General features: G+C 42.4%; 1 protein-coding gene across 1 annotated transcript; it reads right to left on the bottom strand.

The window, feature by feature from the left end:
* Positions 1-1,789: 1,789 nt before the first annotated feature.
* Positions 1,790-18,524, bottom strand: GAMT (guanidinoacetate N-methyltransferase). Its single transcript, XM_074204566.1, has 6 exons — positions 18,326-18,524; positions 7,728-7,873; positions 7,365-7,428; positions 5,499-5,566; positions 5,177-5,287; positions 1,790-2,347 (listed from the first exon to the last, which is right to left on the bottom strand). Exons 1-6 carry the CDS (start codon positions 18,507-18,509, stop codon positions 2,207-2,209), a joined length of 714 nt encoding a protein of 237 aa, XP_074060667.1. The 5' UTR covers positions 18,510-18,524; the 3' UTR covers positions 1,790-2,206.
* Between the last annotated feature and the right edge of the window lie 5,387 nt (positions 18,525-23,911).

The following is a 23,911-nucleotide window of genomic DNA, read 5'->3' on the forward strand; positions in this document are numbered from 1 at the left end:
GTGGAGACTGTCAGACAGCCTGGGGGAGAGGGAAGGGAGGAGGGGGCAAAAAATTGTAGAATTCAGAGCCTTGAAAAAAATGATGGGTACAATTTACTATTGTATATAATTGGAAAACAAAATGTTTAAAAAATTATTCTTCATATGGAATAACTCAGGAAGGATCTAGACAGTCACATCCAACTCTTTGTGAGCCTTTGGATCATATTCCAGGTCCTTCTAGTCTTTGATATCTCCCAAAGTCTGTCCAAGCTCCTATTTCTTGCTTCCATAACACCATCTATCTCATCCTCTGCCATCCCCTTTTCCTTTTGCCTTCAGTCTTTCCCAATATCAAGAAATAAAGGAGAAATTTTAGGTGATGTGAAGTGCTTTATGTAATCTCACTGTCCAGTGAAGTTTTGGCATGCATGTGACTGGATGTATCAATAGGCCTAAAGTTGGCAGAATCCCGGTAATCATTTCTTCAATAGGAGGATAATTAGGCAATAGGTTGGCTTCAAGTAGAGCTGAGAAGGTCCCAAGCTCAATATAGGAAGCAGCCTCTGTCCTTTGGATTTGTTTCCTATTTGAACTGCTTTCAAAGAACCATTTGCTTCCTTGCATCCCCATATTCATTTATCTTTTCCCTTTCTCCTCCCTTCCCTTGCTGATCCTTCACCCCTTCTTTCTCCATTCTTTTTCCCTAATCTCTTCTACCCCCACATTTCATTCCTTTACACACACACACACACCACACAACACACACACACACACCTTGCATCAGTAGTTGAGGTCAGAATTGCTTTATTATTTTAGCAGCAGGTTTTCTGCTACAACTGAGAAAATACAAGGCCTTCCCTTCCCCCACAGGACCTCTGCCACCCCAGTAGAGCACCTGGTCTGAAGAGCACCAAAATCTGAATAAAAGATGGAGGGGGACCTCACAGTGTATTAATAAAAATTAAGGCTTTCAAATGGATTTCCATAGGGAAACAGACTGAAAGAGAACAAATGGGATGGTGGAACTTGCTGGAGACCCTCAGCCTCTGGGACTCAAGACCCAAGTTCAGATCCCAACTCCAACTTTAGTGTCTAAGAACAAATCACTTCTCAGTTTTTTCACTTATAAAGGGAAAGGGACTGAACTTCTGACTTTAGCGATGAAAGGGGACACTCCAATGAAGAAATTTCCTGTACCGATGCAGATCTGCAGCTTAATCTGAAGAAGATTCTCCGAGGAACCAGGCTCTGTGACTTGCCCAGAGTCACATCGGTATGCACCGGAAGTGAGACAAGAACCTGGGTCTTCTCTAGTAGATCCAATGCCTCTCTACCATCTATAACATGGGCCTACTCTTTGCTCCGCCCATCTCAAAGGAAAGGGGTTAACCGGCCACACAAGGAAGTATTAAGCATTAAGTATTAGGCACTGTGCTACACCCTGAGGCTACAAAGAAAGATAAAAACATTTTCCCTGATCCCAAGGGGTGCTATGGAGACCCCAGAAGCCACCCAATCTAATTCAGCTGTCATCTGAATAAGAATCCCATCCCCAACAAGTAGATGTTGACTCTTTAAAGCCCTCCAATGAGGGGAAACCTCATAATAGGAGCATTTGACCCCTAGACTCACTATTGGATCAGCAATACTCTTGTCTAAAATGGGGTATAAACCCCTCAAAGCTAGGGGGCCAAGCTCTAGACTTCTCTGGACTTCTCCAGCACCATTTTGAGCATTTGATAAGCCCTACATAAAAGGGGAAGCCTATTTCCTTAAAACAATTCCTCGGAGAGACTTTTGGTGAAGAACATTCCATATAGGTAGCCTAATTATTAACTTTCCTGTCAAGCAGGTACATGTACCTTTTCTACAAATGAAACAAATTAAGGCCCTGAGTGGCTTTCAAGGACTAAGATGGTAGACAAATCAAAAGACAGAAAAATCCTAAACCTTAACATCTAGCATTGGGCTCAACCCAGAGCTTAATATGCTTTTGTTGGATTAAAACAGAAGCCTCTTTACTACCCTTGGGGCCTTGAGTCAAGAGACAGGCCTAGAGAGTCCCTCAATCCCCTGCTTACTCTCTGCCTCTCTTCTTGTGTCAAGTTCCTCTGTCAAGTACTGTTAATATGTTGTCTGGGATCTACTGAGCAAACCTAGCAGGCTAAAGTCCCTGGTGCCCCCAGTCCAGGGTCAGCCTGGCAGGAAGAGAAAACTGGCATCTTCAGTGTTTGATGACTGTTGGGGTGATCATCTTGGGGAAGGAGTAGTAGCGGCATTCCTCAGGGGGCACTAGGTCCATCACAGTAGTGCTGATATTCTCTTTCTTGAAACCTGCCTCCACCAGGGCTGCAATCTGGGTCTCCTAAGGGACAACAGAGAGAAAGACCTGGGTCATCCACTGGGAGGCACACTGGAAAAATGCACGTGACAAATCTGAAACAGGGGACCTAGATTTGACTCTTAGCTCTTAACATTTAAAACCAGTAGGATTTGAGACAAGACATTTCACTAGTCCTGTCTTCTGGTTCCTTTTTCCTAGATGGTCTTGAAATTTCTTAACTAATTAAATTAAATCAGTGATCCTCTATGAGTTAAAGAATCTGGACAAAAATGTGGGGTCTGCCACTAATGATCTGTGGGACCTTTGACAAGTTTAACTTTGGGGCAGCTAGGTGGCGCAGTGGCCCTGGAGTCAGGAGTTCAAATCCGGTCTCTGACACTTAATAATGACCTAGCTGTGTGGCCTTGGGCAAGCCACTTAACCCCATTTGCCTTGCAAAAACCAGACAGACAAGTTTAACTTGTCTGGAGGATTTCTAAGATCCCTTCCAGCTTTGAGTCTTTGCTAAGGAGAAGGGAGAGTTGTTTGGAGGAGTCCTATAACTTTGGCACAGACTCTGACATGGTCTCCATCTTTAGCAGTCAAAATCAGAAAAATAATAAAAGTTTGGTCATGAATACATCTTTAAGATTTCAAGAATCTACAAATTTATTGGTGTGGATATCTCAGCACTGACAGAAATCCCAGTCTATCCATCTTAATGGATCTTAAATGAATTCATGTAGCTAAAAAAAAAATAAGCCCCAGTCTTCCTCTGCAGGTAGGCCTTCCAATGAGCTTCCCACTTCTTACCTAGGAGGGTATCTGAATAACAAAAACAATATGGAATGGAATGAGTGCTAGATTGGAGAACCTGGGTTCAAATATTTGATCTGCTTCTCTTATGTTTTTCCTCCCTATCCCATGATTTTCTTTCTTTTCCCTTAGTCCTAATTCTTCATACACAAAATGACTAATATGTAAACATGGTAAACATAAATGCATCTGTACAACTTTTAACCAGACTGTTTGCCATTGAGGGATAGTATGTGGGAAGGAAGGTTGGGAAAAAAATGTGTAACTTGTAAATATATAAGTGGACAAATGTTGAAAAACTTTGATAATGTGTAATTGGAAAACTAAAACAAAATATCAACCAATATTATTTCTAAAACTTTCTACCTGATAGAATATGTCTTAGTTTCCTCAACTGTCAAAATGAGGGGGAAGAATGAAATGAACAACCTAGAATTTCTCTCTCTCAATCTGTGATGCTACATGAATCAAGGGACCTGGGTTTGAATTTGAGCTCTGACACATGATCTGGATAACCTTGGGTCATTTATTTAACTATTCTAGGCATGTTTCCTTATCTGTAAAGTGAGAGGGATGAGCCTAACATCCCATTCTAATATAAATCTATGATCCCATAACCTTAGGCTAATCAATAAATCTCCTTGGCTTCAGTTTCTTTAATTGAGGTCCTCTCCAGCTGTACTGTCTATAATCCTTTAGGAGAATGACTGGCAAAGTATTCTATAAACCAGAAAGCCAGTAGAGAAATATGAGCTGTTATAATTGATGTTCTTGTTAGGGAAGGATGAAAGCAAACATCTGCAGCATGCTCACATCTCTGGAAGCTGGCTCTGAATTCAGAGACTTCAACTTTGCCCCCTATGCCCTTTTCTTTTTTTTGGGGGGGTGGGGCAATGGGGTTAAGTGATTTGCTCAAGGTCACACAGCTAATAAGTAACAAGTATCTGAGTTTAGATTTGAACTCAGATCCTCCTGACTCTGCCAGGGCTGGTGCTCTATCCATTGTACCACTTAGCTGCCCTTTCCTATGCTCTTCTAAGGGCCCTTAGAACACATGTTATCAGGGCTGGGAGGAACATTAGAACAGAGAATATCAGAGAACTTAGAACACATGATATCAGAGCTAGAATGATTCTTGAACACAGAATGGAGAGACATTAAAGAATGTCAAGGTTGAGGAGTAGCTTAGGATACTGAATATCAAGAGAAGATGGGAAGGTGCTTAGAACACAATTATTAGAATTATAAGGATCACAGATCTAGTGCTGGAAAGGGTCTCAGAGGCTTTCTGATTCACCCTCTTCAACTTGTAATTAAGAAACTAAGATCCTGAGGCAGCAGAGTGGATAGAGTACTGGCCTGGAGTCAGGAGAACTTGGGTTCGAACGTGACCTCAGACATTTAATAATTACTTAGCTGTGTGATCTTGGGTAAGCCACTTTACCCCATTGCCTTGCAAAAAAAAAAAAAGAAAGAAAGAAACTGAGATCCAGTGAAAGTAAGTTGCCTAAGGGTATGGACTTTGTTGTCAGTCCTCAGGCCCCTTTTGGGGTTTTCTTGGCAAAGATAGTGGAGCATTTTACCATTTCCTTCCTCAACTCATCTTACAGATGAGGAAACCAAGGCACCTTCCCCAGGATCACATAGCTAGTATCTGCACCAGATTTGAATTTGGGAAGAGCAGTCTTCTTGACTCCAGGCCAGATGCTCTGTCTACTTCATCACCTAGCAGCCAGTTAAACATGCCAACTTAAGACATGGAATATCAGATCTTAGAAACCATCTTATCCAACCCCTCCTTTTATGGAGGAGAAACCAAAGCCCACAAAGAAGTATTTATTATGCCTGAGATTCATTCCAGGAAGATGTACAGCATCAGGACTAGAATCCACATCTCTGATTCACAGACCAGGGCTCTTTCTCACCCATCCTGTGCCCCTCCCTATACAAAGACAGACATATGGAGAGGAGACTGGTAGAGGATGATATGGAGGATGGATCGTGGATGGTCTAGAAGTCATGCTGGAGGGCATGGCAGCTAGGTTCATGGCTCACCTCAAACATCTTTTTGATATCCGTGTACTTAGTCTTCAGCAGTTCTCCCCAGGACGTGAGATTGCAATAAGTGAGGACACCCCCAGGCTTCAGCAGGCGGAAAGCATGAGCCTGGCAGGGTGAAAGGGCAGAGTCTTAATGAGCCCCCTTCCCATTCCCCCTTCATGCCTATCTCACTAATGCTCTGGGTAACAAAGGATGAAAAGCCATGGATGCCTCAAATGCAAACCCATCCCTGTTGCTGGAGGCAGCCCCTCCTCCCTTAGATCTTGCTGATAGACTTTAAGGATCTTGATCACAGGTGTGAAGGTCAATGTCTTACCTTGATGAAGTTGAATTGATGGGTATGCCAGGTCTCCTCAGAGAGGGGATAGGTGTCATATAGAATTCCTGTTCCAGAGAAACAATGCTTTTAACTGTATTCTCTAAAAATGTTATATGGGACTATCTTTGCTTTACACAATAAAGAAAATAGTTTAGCAAAAACAAATGATAGAGTAACATTTGTCAATGTGGTGATATTTTGAATCATATCAATTTGCTTAAGTTCTTAATTTTCTCTTTTATTTTCTTTGCTGATTGATTCTCTAGGGTTTTCTAAGGAAACTACCACATTACCCATAAATAGGAGTACTTTTGTCTCTGCTTTACCCATTCTTTGCTTTTAGCTTCTTTTTCTTATTACTTCGAGTATTTATAGGAACTGTAGTAAAAACAATGAGGAAAGGAGTTATTCTTGCTTTGCTCCTATATTGGGAAAGCTTGTTGGGTTTCCCCTTTTAAAAATAATGCTATGGGGGCGGCTAGGTGGCGCAATGGATAGATCGATCACCAACCCTGGAGTCAGGAGGACCTGAATTCAAATTCGGCCTCATACACTTAATAATTACCTAGCTGTGTGACCTTGGGGAAGCCACTTAACCCCATTGCCTTGAAAAATAAATAAATAAATAAATAAAATAATGCAATGTATAACCTTTATCAGATTTCTCACTGTCATGGGAAGGGGAGAGGAAAGAAAGGAAGGAGAAGAAATGTGGAATTCAAAATCTTATAAAAAAATGAATGTTGAAAATGATTTTTACATGTAATTGGAAAAAAGTTTAATGAAAAATAAAAATAATTCTTGCTTTGCGTTTTATACCTCCACATGCATGTACACACAGTGTATACATATACACATATATATATATATATAAAATGTGTATATTTATCACATTTTAAAAAATATCCTATATCTAAGCTTTGTAGGATTTGTTTTCTGTTTGTTGCTTTTTAGGATAAATGAACATTGCATTTTTGTCAAGGGCTTTTCTGCAACTATTTTAATAGTGTACTAACTTTCTGCCTCCATATTCTTCCATCAAATACTTTTTGTTATATGTCCATTTGAACCAAAAGTACTCATTACAGTTAGTTACACTATTTAGCCTGTCAACTTCAGGCAAAAAGGACTGATTTCCTATCTCCAATTCTTTACCCAAAAACCCAAAAGAAACAAACAAAAAAAATCCCTAAGAAGTTTTTTTTTAATTCTGTCCTTGAGCACAACGGTAAGGCCCTTGTTCCTTAATGTGGCCCCCCAACTAATGGGTAACTATGTTGACTTATAGAGATATTGAGTAGGTAGGAGGGAACCTGGTGTAAACAGGGCCAAGGTCATAAGCTCCCAATAGCAACAAGGCTGGGTAGGGAGGCAGCATTAATATATTAACTCTTTCCCAGGGGCCTTTGAGCAGGAGTCTTTCCTAGTGCCAATGCCTTAATCTAAAGGCCATTACAATGTCAGGATTCCAGGCAATAGTCACAGCTGTCCAGTGGGACTGAGGAGACCTTCAAACTATTTCATTAGTGAAAGGAAATTTCCAGATCTACCACAGACTGCTGTTCCATTATCCTTCCTGGAGAGCTAGTGGTCAATTGTCATAGTGTTAGACTTGGAGTCTATGAAGACCCAAGTTCAAATGTGACTTCAGACTCTTACTAGCTGTGTGACCCCTGAGCAAATCACTTAACCACAGTCTGCTTCAGTTCTCTCATCTATAAAACAGGGATAATAGCAGTATCTTACTTCCCAGAGTTGTTGTGAGATAAAATGAGATAATTTGCTAGTTTTTGAAAGCCTTAAAGCAATACATAAATGAGATGGTTATGGTTATTCCCTGTGGACCTCATTGTGCTTTCTCACCATCAAAATGTCCATCAGGCAGATTGGGCACCACCTCTTCCCACAAGCCTTTCAAGGGGACAACCTTGGGGACAGAAGAGAGAAAAGAGAGATCAAATCCAGCCTCAGACACTTACTGTGTGACCCTAGGCAAGTCACTTCACCACTGTCTGCCTCAGTTTCCCCAACTATAAAATGAGGATATTAACACCACCTATCTCCCAGGGTTGTTATGAAGATCAAAAGAGATAATATTCCTAAGCACTACATTTATTTTCTTTCCATTCCTCCCCTCCTTCCACAACTCCTTAGAGACTGGTCACTGAAGGTGTGCCATGTGGGAGACCACTCAGGACAAGATGTCCCTCCCAAGCAGATCCCTACCTTATGGGGCTGATGCTGGGCCCACTCCTGAAGCCGCTGGAAGACGCCATCATTGCACTCAACGATCCAATGCTCCTGGATGTTGGCTTCTTGCACTTTGCTGGCCGAAATGGCCATTCCAAAGCCGACTTCCAGGACCCTTCCCCCTGGGATAGAAGCCAGAGGGAAAAATGACCCAGGGTCTACCAAGGCCCCAGGGAGATGATTTTAAAGCCCACCCACCTCACCCCGGTTGAGGCTGAATTTCAATAAAAATTTCACATTCTCACCAAGTAGGGCTTTTTCCAGAACCTCTGGTCCCCCCCTGTCATTGAGAGGCAAGAAGAAATTGCAGAAAGTGGGGGGAAGGGGCAGCTCCAATTTTGTAGTTGGGTTCTAGTTTTGAATTCAATCTCTGCTATGACTAACTCTCTGTATAACCCTCTGTACAGAGGTCAAGACCTCTGTAGACCTTAGTATCCTCTTCTGAAAAATATGGGCTTGGACTAGATAACTGTTTTGTTTTGGACATTCCAAGGACTTAAAAGGTCTTAGCTTCTCTTCTCTCTGTCCTAGAACAGAGCCAACTTGATTAGTGAGGGAGCAAGAAATCCATCTCATCCAACCACTAAGTCCCATCTACCCTAAACATTTCTCTCTCCCCCACCCCACAATTCTTGCTCTGGGAACAAGAAACAAATCAACTGCTTCTGGGGGAAAAAAAGGCAAGACGTGGCAATTCCAATCACCATTCCTGTGACTGCCCAAACCTGGACTGCCTTCTCTACCATCATTCCCCTGGGTAGCCTCTTCTCATTAAGATGTAAACTCCATAAGGACAGGGACACTCTCACTTATATATTAGTGTCCCTGACCACTTGCCTGCACCTGCCACGTACCAGACACGAAGTAGGGGCTTTAAAATGTTCTTTTTATTCACTCATTCACTCTCTGTCTCAGGAAACCTAATCTACCCCCTCAAATCCCACCTCCTCCCTTTTGCCTTCTGGAAACACTCCCCAACTCCTCACCTGAATTCTTCCTTTTAAGATATTTATGACCCCACTGTCTGTCATCTCATTATATTACCCCATACTGTCTGTTAATGTGCAGGTTACAGGAGTTTTGGGGGGGGGGGTTTAGGTTTTTTTTGAAAGGCAATGGGGTTAAGTGGCTTGCCCAAGGCCACACTGCTAGGTCATTATTGTCTGGTCCTCCTGACTCCCGGACCTAGCCACCCCAGGTTACAGGAGTTTTGTCATACATATAACATACATACACAGAGTTCCTAGAGCCTGTTATAAAATACAGAATCAAATTTATTCAACAACAAATAATCATGATAAATCATGTAGTAGGTGTAATGGTTAGTAGGTGTAGAGAAGGAGAGTCCATAAGTACAAACCAGGGTCTGCCCTCCAGGAGTTGACATCCAAGCAAAAGGCTATATCAGCTACACACACACACACACACACACACACACACACACACACACACAACAGGCATGAAGGAAAGATAGAATTCTGTCATCTCAGAAGCAAGAAGGATCAGGAAAGGCCTTGGATGGGAGGCAGCCCCTAAGACAAGGCTCTGAAGAAAGTAGAGAAGGAACAATGTTCCAGACCCAAGGGAACAAAAGTCTATCAAAGACACAGAACAGAGAGATGGGGTTGTTGTGTATAGGGATAAGACAGAGCCTAGGTTGGCTGCAAAAGAGTGTGTGATGGGGAGGAATGTTAGAGCTCAAAGAATGTCAGGGCAGTGAGGGCCCTTAGAACCCAGTATGTCAGAGCTGGGAGGGTCCCTTGAATACAGGATGTAGAGCTGGGAGAACCCTTAGAATATAGGATGTCAGACCTGAGAGGGCCCTCAGAACACAGGATATCAGAGCTTGTCCAGTTCAACTCTTGACTCTTCAGGTAGGTAACCTGAGGCCTAAACAGGAGGTGTAATTTGCCCATTCTCAGAAAGCAACTCAGTGGTAGAGCAGAAATTAGTGCACGGATCTCTCACCTCCTTCCTTCAAGATTTCATGGTATAGCCAAGCACTGCGCCTCAGAAAACAGATCTTGGACAAGTCACTAAATTTCTCAGATTTTCCATTTCCCAAGCTATGAAATAGGAATAACTATATTTGCCACAAGAAGGTAGGAAAGGGGGCGGCTAGGTGAGGAAGTAGATAAGGCACTGGCCCTGGAGTCAGGAGTACCTGGGTTCAAATTCGGTCTCAGACACTTAATTACCTAGCTGTGTGGCCTTGGGCAAGCCACTTAACCCTGTTTGCCTTGCAAAAAAAAACAAACTAAAAAAAAAACCCCAAACAAACAAAGAAGGTAGGAAAGTAGTGGAAAGTTCACTGAATGTGGAGTGCTGGGGTCAAATCCTGACTGTTTTCCCCAGGATGCCCATTTGTAAGAAGATCAAGCTAAATCCCCTCCAAAGTTTCGATCAGCTCTAAGAACTGAGATTCTGACTGAAACCCAAGGCTCTTCTTCACTACACCAAACGGCCTCGGTCTTTTCTAATATCTTCTCCCCAGAGCCTGGGACGGGCCAAGAATATTTTGGAGTCTTCAGGAACCACTTAGTTGGCCCACTGATAAGAGACCTAAAGTGATCTCTGATTGGAAGCCCAGAGCTGAGAAGGGAAAGATTTGCCAAAGCCACCAGTAATTTCTGGGAGGAAGCTCTGGGGCCTCTGCCTGGCTTTCTGCAGGGGTTTCTCCAGAACTACTTTAGCCTCCAACCCCCCCCAAGGCTGGGGCAGCACCCCCAACACCTGTCTGCCCACTTGACAAGGGGCCACAACTGGAAGGCCCAGGGTCCTGAGGGCTCCTTTTACACAGAAGCTATTCTGGGTAAGGGAGTGGGGTTGGACTGCAAACAGATCACACTTTTCTTTACTTGCAAGGAATTGGCCCAGGAGGAAGGACGGGAAAGAGGAGTGGTTTTCAGTTTCTAAAGTAGGGCCAGAATTCATTCCTGCCTCAGCATTGTCCATTGTACGACTCCCCTCCCCCCCAGAATGCCCTCCCCCATCTATGCAAATCCCTATCAGTTAGCTCTCAGTCCACTCCTAGAATCTCTCCCAGATAGACCAAACTAGGGGAGCCCTTAGGAGCTGGGAGGGCCCTTAGAACCCAGGATATCAGGGCTAGGAGGGTCCTTAATGTTTGTCCTTCATTTTTGAAAACCCCAGCATCAGGGAGATGATGCCATGACAAGCACATGAATTGGTTTTGAGTGAGGGGGGGTTGGTCCAGTGGCCAGATAGGAATCAGGACAACTGGAAATGGCCCTGGATGGAAGGCATTCAGTTAAATGACTTGTATGAGGCTGGATTCGAACTCCTGTTCTGATTCCCAAGACCAGTGCTCTCTATCCACTGTGTTACCAGTTCCCCAGGAGGGCCCTTAGAACACTAAATAGCAGGGAGGGAACTTAAAACACAAGATGCCAAAGCTGGGAGTACCCTTAGAACACAGAATGTCATAGCTGGTGGGTATCTCAGTTGGGAAGGCCCTTAGAACCAGAATGTCAGAGCTAGGAAGCCTTAGAACAAATAGGATGTCAGGATTGGGAGGGGTCTCAAGGTTGAGGGGCTGTGTCCCTGCTAGCCAAGGTTTCTCTTAGTATGGGGCACAGGGACATCCAGCCCTATTCCTCACCCCTCAAAAATACTTAATCTGGAGAGAAGTTCAATGGGAAAAGGAATGGATTCTGGAGAGAACTGGAGGGGGCCATACCCCCTAAATCTCCCTCAGGAAGTTGACAGAAAAGAGGACAATTTTCAAAAGCGACACTACCCAGCATTTGTGTTGCATCTTAGGTTTGCATAATACTGTCTCATTTGATCCTTACAACAATCTGAGGAAGCAAGTGCTGTAATTGTTAACCCCATTTTATAGATGAAGAAACTGGAGCACAGAAAGTAAGTGATTTGCCCCAGGTTACACAGCCATAAGTGTCAGAAACTGAATTTGAACTCAGATCTTCCTGACATCAGGTCAAGCACTCTACCCACTAGCTTCCAACAAACAACATCCTCGGTGAGATCCTGGTGATTAAAGATTCAGATCTGAAAGGGACCTTAGCAAGGCATCTCATCCAATCCAATTATTTTTCAGTGAAACACTCCATTAGCCTGGGTTGGATGGGAATATAGATGCAAACCTAAGTCTGAATCAAAACCCACATTGTTTGCAGTGAACTTCACAGTCTCGTGGACAGGCATTGTCTGTAGGAAGGCAGCAAGCTCAATCTTGTGCCAGAAGAAAAACGCCTGCTGGTTTTTCATATTGAGTTGCGTCTCTTGGTCTCTGCTGTTGCTTTGCTTTTTTTTAATTTTGTTTTAAAGGATCCTTTATTTACTGGGGAGACAGTAGTGTAGTTCAGTGGATTTAGCAACAGAAGCCCTGAGTTCAAATCTGCCTCAACACTATCTGTGTAACAACATGACTAATATGGAAATATGTTTACTGTGGTTGTGCCTGAATAATCAATGTCAAATTGTTTGCTGCCTTGGAGAAAAGGGAAGGAGGGAGAAAAATGAAAGTAGAAAAAAAGATCTCTATATGTAATTGGAAAAAAATACTATTGCTAAAAAAGAAATTCTTTCTTCTGTGATCTTGAACTTAACATTCCTGGGTCTTAGTTTCTCAATTGTAAAATGAAAGAAATGGACTAGATGATTTTTTAGGTTCCTTTCACTTCAAAAATCTATGCCATTATGACAGGTATCACTGTGTGGGTATTACATGTTAACATATATAGGGATATATGTGTAATGTAGATAGATAAATATATGTGCTTACATATATGCACACATTTTTATGAAGATGACAAGGCAGGTAGGCATCCCTTCATCCATTATTACAGAGTAGGCTATCTCTCCTCAACCAATTCAAAAATAATAGTTCATATTCCTATAGTGCTTTAAAGTTTGCAAAACTTTTTATCTATATTAAGTTTGTCTTCACAGCAAAGCTGAGAAGTGCTGCTATTATCCCCATTTTATAAATGAGTAAATTGAGGTGAAGAGCCATTAAATGACTTGCCTAGGGTCACAAAGTTAGCAAAAGAGGATGAGGATATGATGTTTGTCTTCTGTTCTAGAAGAAAACCAAGACATCAGGGAGGTGATTCCATGACAAGCAAGTGAATTGGATTTGATTGAGGGGGTGCTGTGCTCAGTTATCAGCCTTCCTTTCTCCTCCAGAGCCATCTGGGTCCAGTAGCCAGATATGGATCAGTACAAATGAAGATGGTCCTGGATGTGGTACAATCAGGGCTAAGTGACTTGCTCAAGGTCATATATCTAGTAAGTATCATGTGTCTGAGGAATTCTGCATAACCTAGTTGTAAGAGCAACCACCCAGCCCTGCTGAGCTGATCCTTTCCTTGGTGATGGCCTCTCCTGTAAAGTTGTAGGTCTGAGTATTCCAGGTCTGGACCCCAGCAGCAGGGAGTCTCTTTTCCCATTGGGATCACATCCCTGGGGCTATTCTGAGATCCCCATTCTCACCTTGATTTCTCTCCCCAGGGTTTCCTCCCAGTTAATCTGCTAGTTTTGGCTCTTCTCATTTAACTCATATATAAAATTTGAGTTCTGAACTAATGGGCTCGGGGAAAATCAGAAAACACTTCCTGGAGGACATGGGACTATTTGAAAGTGTTGGGAGGTGGAGAGACTTTAAAAAAAAAAAAAAGACAGTTTTTTTCCCCTTTAGCTGATTCTTCTTTCACAACACAACTAATATGGAACTATATTAAATATGATTGTACATATACAACCAATATCAGATTACTCGATACCATAGGGAAGAAAGGGAAAGGAAGAAGAAAAATGTGGAACTCAAAACCTTACAAAAAAGATGAATGTTGAAAACTATCTTTGAATGTAATTGGAAGAAATAAAATAAAATAACATTAAAAAACAAACAAAAAAGGCAAAGAGAAAAGACAGATGAAGTCAAGGGGCATGGTAAGCAAAGAACAATTTGCTAGAAACAGAGATGGCAGGAGAGGTAAACTGAGGCTAAATTAGGAAGGCTGTTTTGGAGTTTTCTGGATGAGTCATCCTAATTGTTCTCTATATCTCTCTCCTCTCTAATCCATTCTCTACACAACAGCCAAAGTGCTATTTCTCAAGCACAGATCTGACCACTTCCTTGCACAAAAACCTCCAGGCTCCCTAAGGACTAAGAAAAGCATACTTCTCTAGGTGCCAATGTGAGTCCTTCTTAGCTTGGCTCCAGTCCACTTTCTCAGGCTCATCACCCATTACTCTGCAATCTAAACAAATGGACTCAACCTCAAACAATCAAACAGCCATTTATTAAACACCTACTATTTGCCAGGCACTCCATTAAACTCTGGTAGAGCTTTAAAAAAAAAAAAGTGATCCTACTAGAAAGAAGCTCATGTCTTCATGTGCAGCATTTCATCACCCAACTCTTATACATATAGGCTCTCCTCCCAGGTCTCCTTCCTCACTGATGCTTTCTTGAATCCCTTCAAAAGCATTCTTCAAAGCTCTTTCATGAGGTTAGAAAGGGTGCACCAACACTCAATTCTCTCACATTTACTTCACATCTATTTTGTATTCTAATTTGCTACAATCTAGGAGGGAAGTGCCATTATCTTCTCTATCTTACAGCTGAGGAAATGGGATAAATAGAGGTTAAGTGACTTGAACAAGGTCACAAAGCTAGTCCAAGTCCCAGACCAAATTTAAACTTCTAGTCACCAGGCCCAGATTCCTTTCAACTGCACCACCTAGCTGCCTCAGAAATGTTCCCCCCCCTTTTTGTTACAGGGCAATGGGGAAACTAGACAATGAAGTGCAAAGTCTCTGCTTCTTCAACCCTCTTTGTAGTTTCACTCAATGTCTGTCCTATCTAAGGCATGAGATTCCCAGTTCCTGAGTTCCCCTTATTATACTCCCTCTTCACCAATTCTCCTCATCCCCACCATGATGAAGTCTAGGTCACACTGCTATGGTTCTCTCTTACCATTACTCTTCAGTAGTCTGGATTTTTTTTTCCCCTTCCTCTTATTTCTCTCTCTCTCTTTTCCTATGCTATTCCCAAATTGCTTGTCTTCAAGTCAGCAGTTAATGACTCAAGTCAGTCAAATTCCAACCTTACATCTTCCCTTACTTATTTTTTTTTTCTGAGCCAACCAGGATTAAGGGATTTGCCCAGGGTCATACAGCTAAGAGTATCCAAGGCTGATTTTCTATCTACTCAGTTCCTTTTCCTTATCACATAAGATCAGTCAAACTGGAGTTTGAATCCTGCCTCAGAAAACTTACTGTGTACACTTGGAAAAGTCACTTAATCTCAGTCAGCTGCTGTTTCCTCATCTGTAAAACTGATATAATAAAAGTATTGTTGGAGTATTGGGACATTCAAATGAGATCATTTTATTTAAAGAGCTTTACAAACCCTAAAGTGTTAGATAAAGGGCTAAGTCCTTAGACCCAGGATTTTATTGATGTCAGTAACTCCTGGATATACTAATTGTAAAGTAAATATAGTGCTTAATAAATATATGTTCCCTTCCTTTTCCTTGTCTCCTCTTCAGAAGAGAAATTCCCATATTAATTTCGGTGACCAGAGAGAGCTGAAAAATACAACCAAGTATTCTTTCACCTATAAAATGGAAATTCTTGGACCTTGCATCTGATCTTGACTCATTACCTTCATTAGATGTTGAGTCAGCACCAGTGAGAAAAGCCTTGGAGGTCTAGAGAAAAAGCAAAAGAACCACAACTTTGGATCATCATATTCCTCCCTCTAAGTAGTTTCTAGGTTTTTGGGACTCCACCTTAAAATCCAAATCACTCTGGTTCATGAATAACTCCAACCCAAGCCTCTGGGACTCAGAGTTCATGTTTTGATGGCTTAAGATTAAAAAAGCAGTTTTTTTTTGTTTTATTCAGACCAGAACAGATAGATAAAATTTTATTCTGGGTCTCCCAGATAGATATATTTGTGATGTTAAATTGAATCATTTTATCTCTCCCAAGTCAATGAATGGATGTAGTTTCAGAGGAACAGATAGGGCAGCTAGATGGTAGGATAGGACACAGCCCAGAAGTCAGTTCAAATGTGACCTCAGCTCTTGATACTTACTAGCTATATGATCTTGGCAAGTCACTTAAACTTTACTGCCTCAAATCCAGGGCCATCTCCAGTTGACTTGATTCATAGCTAGCCTTTGAATCCAGGTGGCTCCAGAAGAGAAAATGAGGTTGATGACAGCACCCTCTCATTCAAATCCAATTCATGTGCTTGTCATTGCATCAACTCCCTTGTGACCTGTACATCAGGTCAAACATTATATGGGAAAGATTTTAATTTAGAAAGGCCAAGATCATCCACTGCATGTAGGGTCTGACCATTGGACTTAAGTGACTCTGGAGGAGTAGGGCTGACCACTTGGCATTGTTCAGCCATGCTATATCCAGTTCATGCACAAAGAATGAAGGATGAACAACAAAAATTATTTGTGAAGGGGTAGCTAGGTGGTGCAGTGGATAGAGCACTGACCCTGGAGTCAGGGGCTTGACTTCAGACATTTAATAATTGCCTAGTTGTGTGGCCTTGGGCAAGTAGCTTAACCCCATTGCCTTAAATAAATTTAAAAAATTAAAAAAAAATTATTTGTGTAGCCATTATGTTCCTGGATAGAATAGCAAACTTCTTAAGGGCAGGGAATGTTGCTTTTGTATTCCCAGCACCTAATCATCCAGTGCCTGGATTCTTTCCTGGCAATGAGAACCATGGAAGGTGTTTGAGCAGGACTGTTTTAGAAAATCTCCAACAAAGAGCCATGTTGAGGCTTACCTTGTACCAGACATAGTCCCTGGGTACCCCTGAATGGTCTCCAGAGTCATGGTCTCTACCATTTGTTCCTATGTGTTTTCTTTCTCTGGGATCTGCCTCTTACATAGAGGACTTTCTGAGACAAGTCATCTCCCTTTTTTGGGTCTCAATTTCCCTCTCACCTTGCAGATGGGATTGGATTCTCTAATCTCACTGTTTCTCTAAATACTAAGGTCATGAAAACAAGCATTGGGCATTTATTAAATTTCTACCATAAACTAGGCATTGAAGGACAATCAATCAATCAATCGATCAATCACCATGGGCCAGTCAGTACTAGATGCTGTGAATAAAATGACAAAAAAAAAAAAAAAAAATCTCTGCCCTAAAAGTTACATTTCATATTTCATTGGGGGGAGGTAATAAGTGTGTATATATATATATATATATATATACATATATATACATATATACACACATATATGTATATATGTGTATATATATATATATATATATATACAAAAAAATAAATATTAAAAGTTTAAATAAGTTCCAACTTCTGCCATGGAGCTAGGAAACAACCAGACCATTAAAATACACCAGGGATCACTGAGTCTGCCAAGTGGGGCAGTCGATGAAGCTCTGAACCTGGAGTCCAAAAGATCCAAGTTCATATGCAGTTTTAGACACTAGTTGTTGGACCCTGGACAAGTTAACAGGCTCAGTCTGTGTGACCTTGGGCAAGGCCTGGAATCCAAAGTCATCTCTAGTTAACCGATTCCTACCTAGCCACTGAACCCAGATGGCTCCGGAGGAGAAAGTGAGGCTGGTGACTTAGCATAGCACCCCTTCACCGAAATCCAATTCACCTGCTTGTCATGGCATCACCTCCATGATGTCATGGCTTTCTCATTTTAAAATGAGAAGAGCACCTGCCTTATAGGGTTACTGTAGTACATGTATGGCCATAAAAGCCAACCTTCTCATTTACAAATCAAAAAGGAAACTTGACAGTGACTTGATCAGGATGCAAGAGCTTGGGAGTTCAAGGCCAGCTCTCCAGTCCACTACAAACCAAGCTACCTCTTCATACCACATAAAATCAGTATATTAGGAAGGTGATATTTGGGGGCATCGAGGTGGGGAAGTGGATAGAGCACCTGCCCTGGAGTCAGGAGTTCCCGAAGTCAAATCTGACCTCAGACACTTAATAATTACGTAGCTGTGTGGCCTTGGACAAGCCACTGAACCCCACTGCCTTGCAAAACAAAACTCCTTAAAAATAGAGGTGGGATTTGATAGGGCCGAGAAGAAGTACTCCAGCTGACCCTAAAAGCAGAAAGGGAAGCGGGGAGATTCCAAGCAGAGCCGAGCCTCAGGCCTCCTCCTGGGAATGCCAGTCTGCCTGCTGGCCAGATGGCCTTTAACCCTGGGCAGAGAGGGCTTGGAATTTGACTCCAAAGCCAGAAAGCAGCTGCTGAAGTGGGGTTTTGGAGGAGCCTGGCCTCGGCAGGCCTGGGGCTGAAGGCCCCGATGCCCAGATGGCTGCATCGGGAGGGGAGGGGGTCAGAGTCCAAGCCCCCCTTTGCAGACGGAGGCGGATGGGGGGCCTCGGGGGAGCAGCGACTTCCAGGGCCTCCGGCTGGGTGATCCCAGGACTTGGCGCAAGGCCGGCCCAAGCCCCGGGCCGGGAAGCGAGGGACTTGAACCCAGGCCTCTCCGGCCCCAGCCCCAGCCCGAGCTTTCCCTCCCGGCCCCGCTCCGGGGGCGGCCCAGGGGCGGCGGGTACCTCGGGCGGAGGCGGCGGCGGCCAGCGAGTGCATGTAGGGGGTCTCCCAGCGCTCCATCACCGGCTTGCCCAGGATCTGCAGGTGCGTGTCGGGCCCGTCGTAGCCCGCGGGCGCCCCGGCCCAGGAGGGCCGGCAGTCCTCGCCCGCCTGGAAGATGGGCGCCGGGGCAGCCTGGCCGGCCATGGTCTGCTCTGGAGGCCGGGGCGGGCCGGGCGCCTTTATACCGGGGCGGGGAGGCCCCGGGCTGCGGGAGGGCGTGGAGGCAGCCCCCGGCCCGGCCGGGCCCCTCCTCCTGGCCCGGGCCCGGCCTCGCCGAGGGGAAGGGGACACCTGGCTGCCGCCTTGGGGAAGTGCAGCCCACCCCCTCTGCAGAGGCTCGGGGATGCCCCAAACAGCAGAGCCAGCTCCACAGGCCGGGAAACTGAGGCCCGGCCCCATGGACCTCAAGCGTAGTGAGCATCCGTTGTGCGCTCCAGGGCAGCGAGGGGGCTGACCTCGGAGTAAGGAGGACAGGAGTTCGAATGCAGTCTCACCTAGTTGGCAGGGTGACCTTGGGCAAGTCACTAAATCCTGATTGCCTCCCAGCGTCCTGATTCCTACCTGGCCACTGGACCCAGATGCTCTAGAGGAGAAAGTGAGTCTGGTGGCTTATCACAGCGCCCCCCCCCATTGGTGTGCTTAATTAATCAAGGCATCACCATGGTCCTCTTCCAGAACAAAGGACAAACCTCATCATTTACTGTTCTGTGATGTTTGTCTGAAGAAGGCCATGACATCAGGGAAGGAATGCCGTGACAAGCCATGAATTAGATTTGAGAGAGGAGATGCTGTGCTCAGGCACCAGCCTCACTTTCTCCTCTAGAGCATCTGGGTCCAGTGACCAGGTAGGAATTAGGACCGCTGCAGGTGGCCCTGGATGCGACGCAATCAGGTTTAGGTGACTTCCCCAACGTCCCACAGCTGGTAACGGTCAAGTGTCTGACGTCAAATTTGAACTCAGGTTCTTCTGACTCCATAGAGACCAACTAAGAGGCCACTGTAAAGGTCCAGGTGAATCAGAAAAAGAAACTGTTTTAAGAGATCTTATAAAAGAAATAGAAATGACAAAACATGGCAGCATATGCAATATGTGTTGAGAGTAGGAAGAGTTAAGGATGACTTTGAAGTCATGAACCTGAATAAGTGGAAGAAAGGGTAATGGGTCTATCCACTGTGCCCCCTAGCTGCCCTTATACAAGGGCAAAACAATATATTCCCTGACCTGAAGTTGTTCAGTTCTGTCTGACTCTATGTGATTTTCCTGGCAAAGATATCAAGTGGTTTGCCATTTCCTTCTACAGAACGTACCCATTTTTACAGATGAAGCAAATAGGATGTAAATGATTTGACTGGGATCACTAAGTGTCTGAGGCTGGATTTGAATTTGAATCTCCCCATCTCCAGGGACAGTTAGTCCTCTATTCTCTGCCAATAACAGCAACAGGAGCAGCAGCAGCAACATCAACCACCACCACCACAACCTAGCTGGACTACAGAAAAGCAAAGAGATCACAGGACTATGCATAAGTGCAAAATATATGAGAAACCAGGAGTAAGGACTGCTCTCCCAAAGAGAATTTCACTCCCAAAGAGAACTCCTAGGTGAAAAAAGCTCTTCTACCAAAGTAGATCAGCACTCTCTCTGAAACTTTCTCTTTAAAAATAACTTTTTATTGCTGTTTTCTGATTCTTGCAATTACTATAGTATTGCTTTGTATCCATCCCCCCTCCCACCCTGAGAGCCATCCCATATGACAAATATGTAGGGCAGAAGAGGGTGGATTGAGAGGGGAAAAAGTCGGAAAATATGTGTAATGTGTAAGACCTATGAACCTTCGGCCTCCACCCAGAGTAGTTTGGGAAGGTCTTCTCATCTATCTTCATTAGAGTTCTGTCCTTAATAATTTTGTTACATTTGCTTTAGATTTTTTGGTGTATCCCTGTTCCTTCCATTTATGTTGTTCTAGTTACTATGTATATCGCTGACTTCATTCAGCATTCGTTCCTATGGATCTTTCTATGTTTCTTTATATTAATCACATTCATAACTTCTTTTTATATTATTAATTTATTTTTTCCAATTACATGCCAAGATAGTTTTCAGCATTCATCTTTTATTTAACCTTTTGAATTCCACAATTTTCCACCACTGTCTTCCCTCCTTCCTCCCCATGGTAGCAAGCAATCTGATATAGTTGGATATGTACAATTAAGTTTAGCATAGCTCTCTGTATTAGTCATGTTATGAAAAAAGAATTAGAACTAAAGGGGAAAAATTCATGAAAAAGAAACAAAAAAAAACATAAAAGAAGTTAAACTGCCTTGCTCTGCATTCCAACTCCATACTATTTTCTTGGGATGTGGTTGGCATTACAAGGCTTTTAGAATTGTCCTTGATCACTGAACTGCTGAGAGGAACTGAGTTGTTGTAGTAGATCATCTCACAGTGCTGCTGTTATTATTTCTCCTGGTTCTGCTCACTTCACTCAGCATCATTTCATATAAATCTTCCCAGGCTTTTCTGAAGTCCACCTGCTCTTGATAGATTAAAAAACATTAGTATTCTATCACATTCATATACCATAATGTGTTCAGTCATTCCCCAATTGATGGGCATCTCCTCCCTTTCCTACTCTTTGCCACTATAAAAAGAGTTGTATGTATTTTTGTAAATGTGGATCTTTTTTCCTTTTTTTTATGATCTCTTAGGGATGCAGACCTAGTAACGGTATTGCTGGGTCAAAAGCTATACACAGTTTAATTGCCCTTTGGGCACAGTTCCAAATTGCTCTCCAAACATTCATAGCTTCTTACAATACAATAATATTCCATTACATTCATGTACCACAATTTGGTCATTCTCCAATTGATGAGCAACTACTATGCTTCAATATTTAGCTATCACAAAAAAAAAAAGTGTTGCTATAAATATTTTGGAATATATGGAGATTTTTTCTTATCGATGGCTTCCATGTTATATAAGCCCAGTAATGGAATCTCTACTTCTGGTATAGATATTTTAGTTACCTTATGAGCATAATTTCAAATTGTTTCCCACATTTTTTTTTACCATTTCACAGCTCCACCAAAAATATATTAATGTGCCTATCTTTCCTCTAACATTAACTCTTACCATTTCACCAGTTTTCAGGTTGAGAGGGGAAACCTCAGATTTGCTTTGATTTGCATCTCTTATTACTTATTTGGAGCATTTTTTCATGTTGGCTGTGAATAGTTTGCAGTTTCTCTTTTGAGAAAGTTCATATCATTTAGCTATTTATCTTTTGGGGAATGGCTATGAGTCATATAATTAATTCAATTCAATGAACATTTATTAAGTGTCCACTGAATGCTAGGCTAAGGGTTAGGGATACAAAAAGGCAAAAGACAGCTTTCAAAAAAGCTTGCCAATCTAATGGGGAAGAGAATATTCAAACAAATATATACAAAGCAAGCTAAATACACCTGATAAATATTCAAGCTAAATAGGAAATAATTAACAGAGGGAAATGACTAGAATTAAGAGAGGAGTTGTAAAAGTCTTCCTGTAGAAGGTGGGATTTAGGTAAGAATTAAAAAGGAAGCCAAAAAGGTCAGAGAAGGGAGAGCCTTCCAAGTATGAGGGAATTTCAGAGAAAATGCCTAGAACTGAAAGATAGAGCATCTTGTTCATGGAATAGCCTGGAGACTGGTGTCACTGAGTTGAAGAGTCCATGTTGGAGAATAAAGTGTAAGAAGAGTGGATTTAAACTTTTGGGATAAGAATTCACTATTTGGTAAAAACTGTGGTGCTCCATAAGCCAATACCACAACATCCATACATGGACCCATCAGTTACAGAAAAATGGAGAAGTTTTGAATATTGTGGATAAGTTCATTTACCTTGGTAGTATACTTGCCAGGGATGTACCCACAGCTGATGAAGTTGACACACACACACACACACATTGCCAGAGTTAGCTCAGTGTTTGGAGACTCTGAAGAAAAGTGTAAGAGAGAAGAAATATTAGACTAGCTAGAAAACTATACCAAGGTCTACATATAGCACCATTGTACTGACCTCATTGTAAACCTGTAAATCTTGGACAGTTTGCCAGCCTCATGCCAGGAAACTGAATCACTTCCATTTGAATTGTCTTAGGAAAACTCTATTCACTTGGCAAGGGAGGTTGATTCCCCAGATACTTTTTGTATTTTATAATAATTTGGAATGAGGTTTCTCTTGTCTTTCAAGAATTATATCAAATAGTTGTTAAAGAGAATGGGTATCCTTACTTCATTCCTCAGTTTATTCTAATGTATCCCCACTGCATATGATGCTTGCTTTTAGTTTTGGAATCTTTTTATGATATTAAAAAATCCCTCTGTGCCTATACTTTGGAGGATTTTTGGCATAAAATAGCGTAACTTAGAATCTTTTTTTTTTTTAGGTTTTTTGCAAGGCAAATGGGGTTAAGTGGTTTGCCCAAGGCCACACAGCTAAGTAATTATTAAGTGTCTGAGACCTGATTTGAACCCAGGTACTCCTGACTCCAAGGCTGGTGCTTTATCCACTACGCCACCTAGCTGCCCCGAGTCTTTTTTTTTTTTAAGAAAGATTTTATTTATTTTGAGTTTTACAATTTTTCCCAGCATTCTTGCTTCCCTCCCCATCCCCCCCACGAAGGCATTCTGTTAGTCTTTTCATTAGTTCCATGTTATACATGGATCTCAGTTAAATGTGATAACAGAGAAATCAAATCCTTAAGGAAGAAAAATAAAGTACAAGATACTAAAATTACATAATAATATGACTTTTTTTCCTAATTTGACAGTAATAGTCTTGTGGTCTTTGTTCAAAGTCCATATTCTTTCTCTGGATACAGATGGTACTCTCCATTTGCAGACAGCCCAAAATTGTTCCCAATTGTTGCACTGATGGAATGAGCAAGTCCTTCAAGGTTGATCATCACCCCCATTTTCTGGTTCTGCTCATCTCACTCAGCATCAGTTCATGCAAATCCCTCCAGGTTTCCCTGAAATCCCATCCCTCCTGGTTTCTAATAGAACAGTAGTGTTCCATGACATACATATACCACAGTTTGCTAAGCCATTCCCCAATTGAAGGACATTTACTGGATTTCCAATTCTTTGCCACCACAAACAGGGCTGCTATAAATATTTTTGTACAAGTAATGTTTTTACCCTTTTTCCTCATCTCTTCAGGGTATAGACCCAGTAGTGGTATTGCTGGGTCAAAGGGTATGCACATTTTTGTTGCCCTTTGAGCATAATCCCAAATTTCTCTCCAGAAAGGTTGGATGAGTTCACAGCTCCACCAACAATGTATTAGTGTCCTAGATTTCCCACATCCCTTCCAACATTAATCATTGTTCTTTCTGGTCATATTGAACAGTCTGAGAGGAATGAGGTGGTATCTCAGAGATGCTTTAATTTGCATTTCTCTAATAAGTAATGATTTGGAGCAATTTTTCATATGACTATGGATTGCTTTGATTTCTTCAGATGTAAATTGCCTTTGCATATCCTTTGACCATTTGACAACT

Source organism: Macrotis lagotis, chromosome X (genome assembly GCF_037893015.1).
Source record: "Macrotis lagotis isolate mMagLag1 chromosome X, bilby.v1.9.chrom.fasta, whole genome shotgun sequence".
Lineage (NCBI taxonomy): Eukaryota > Metazoa > Chordata > Mammalia > Peramelemorphia > Peramelidae > Macrotis > Macrotis lagotis.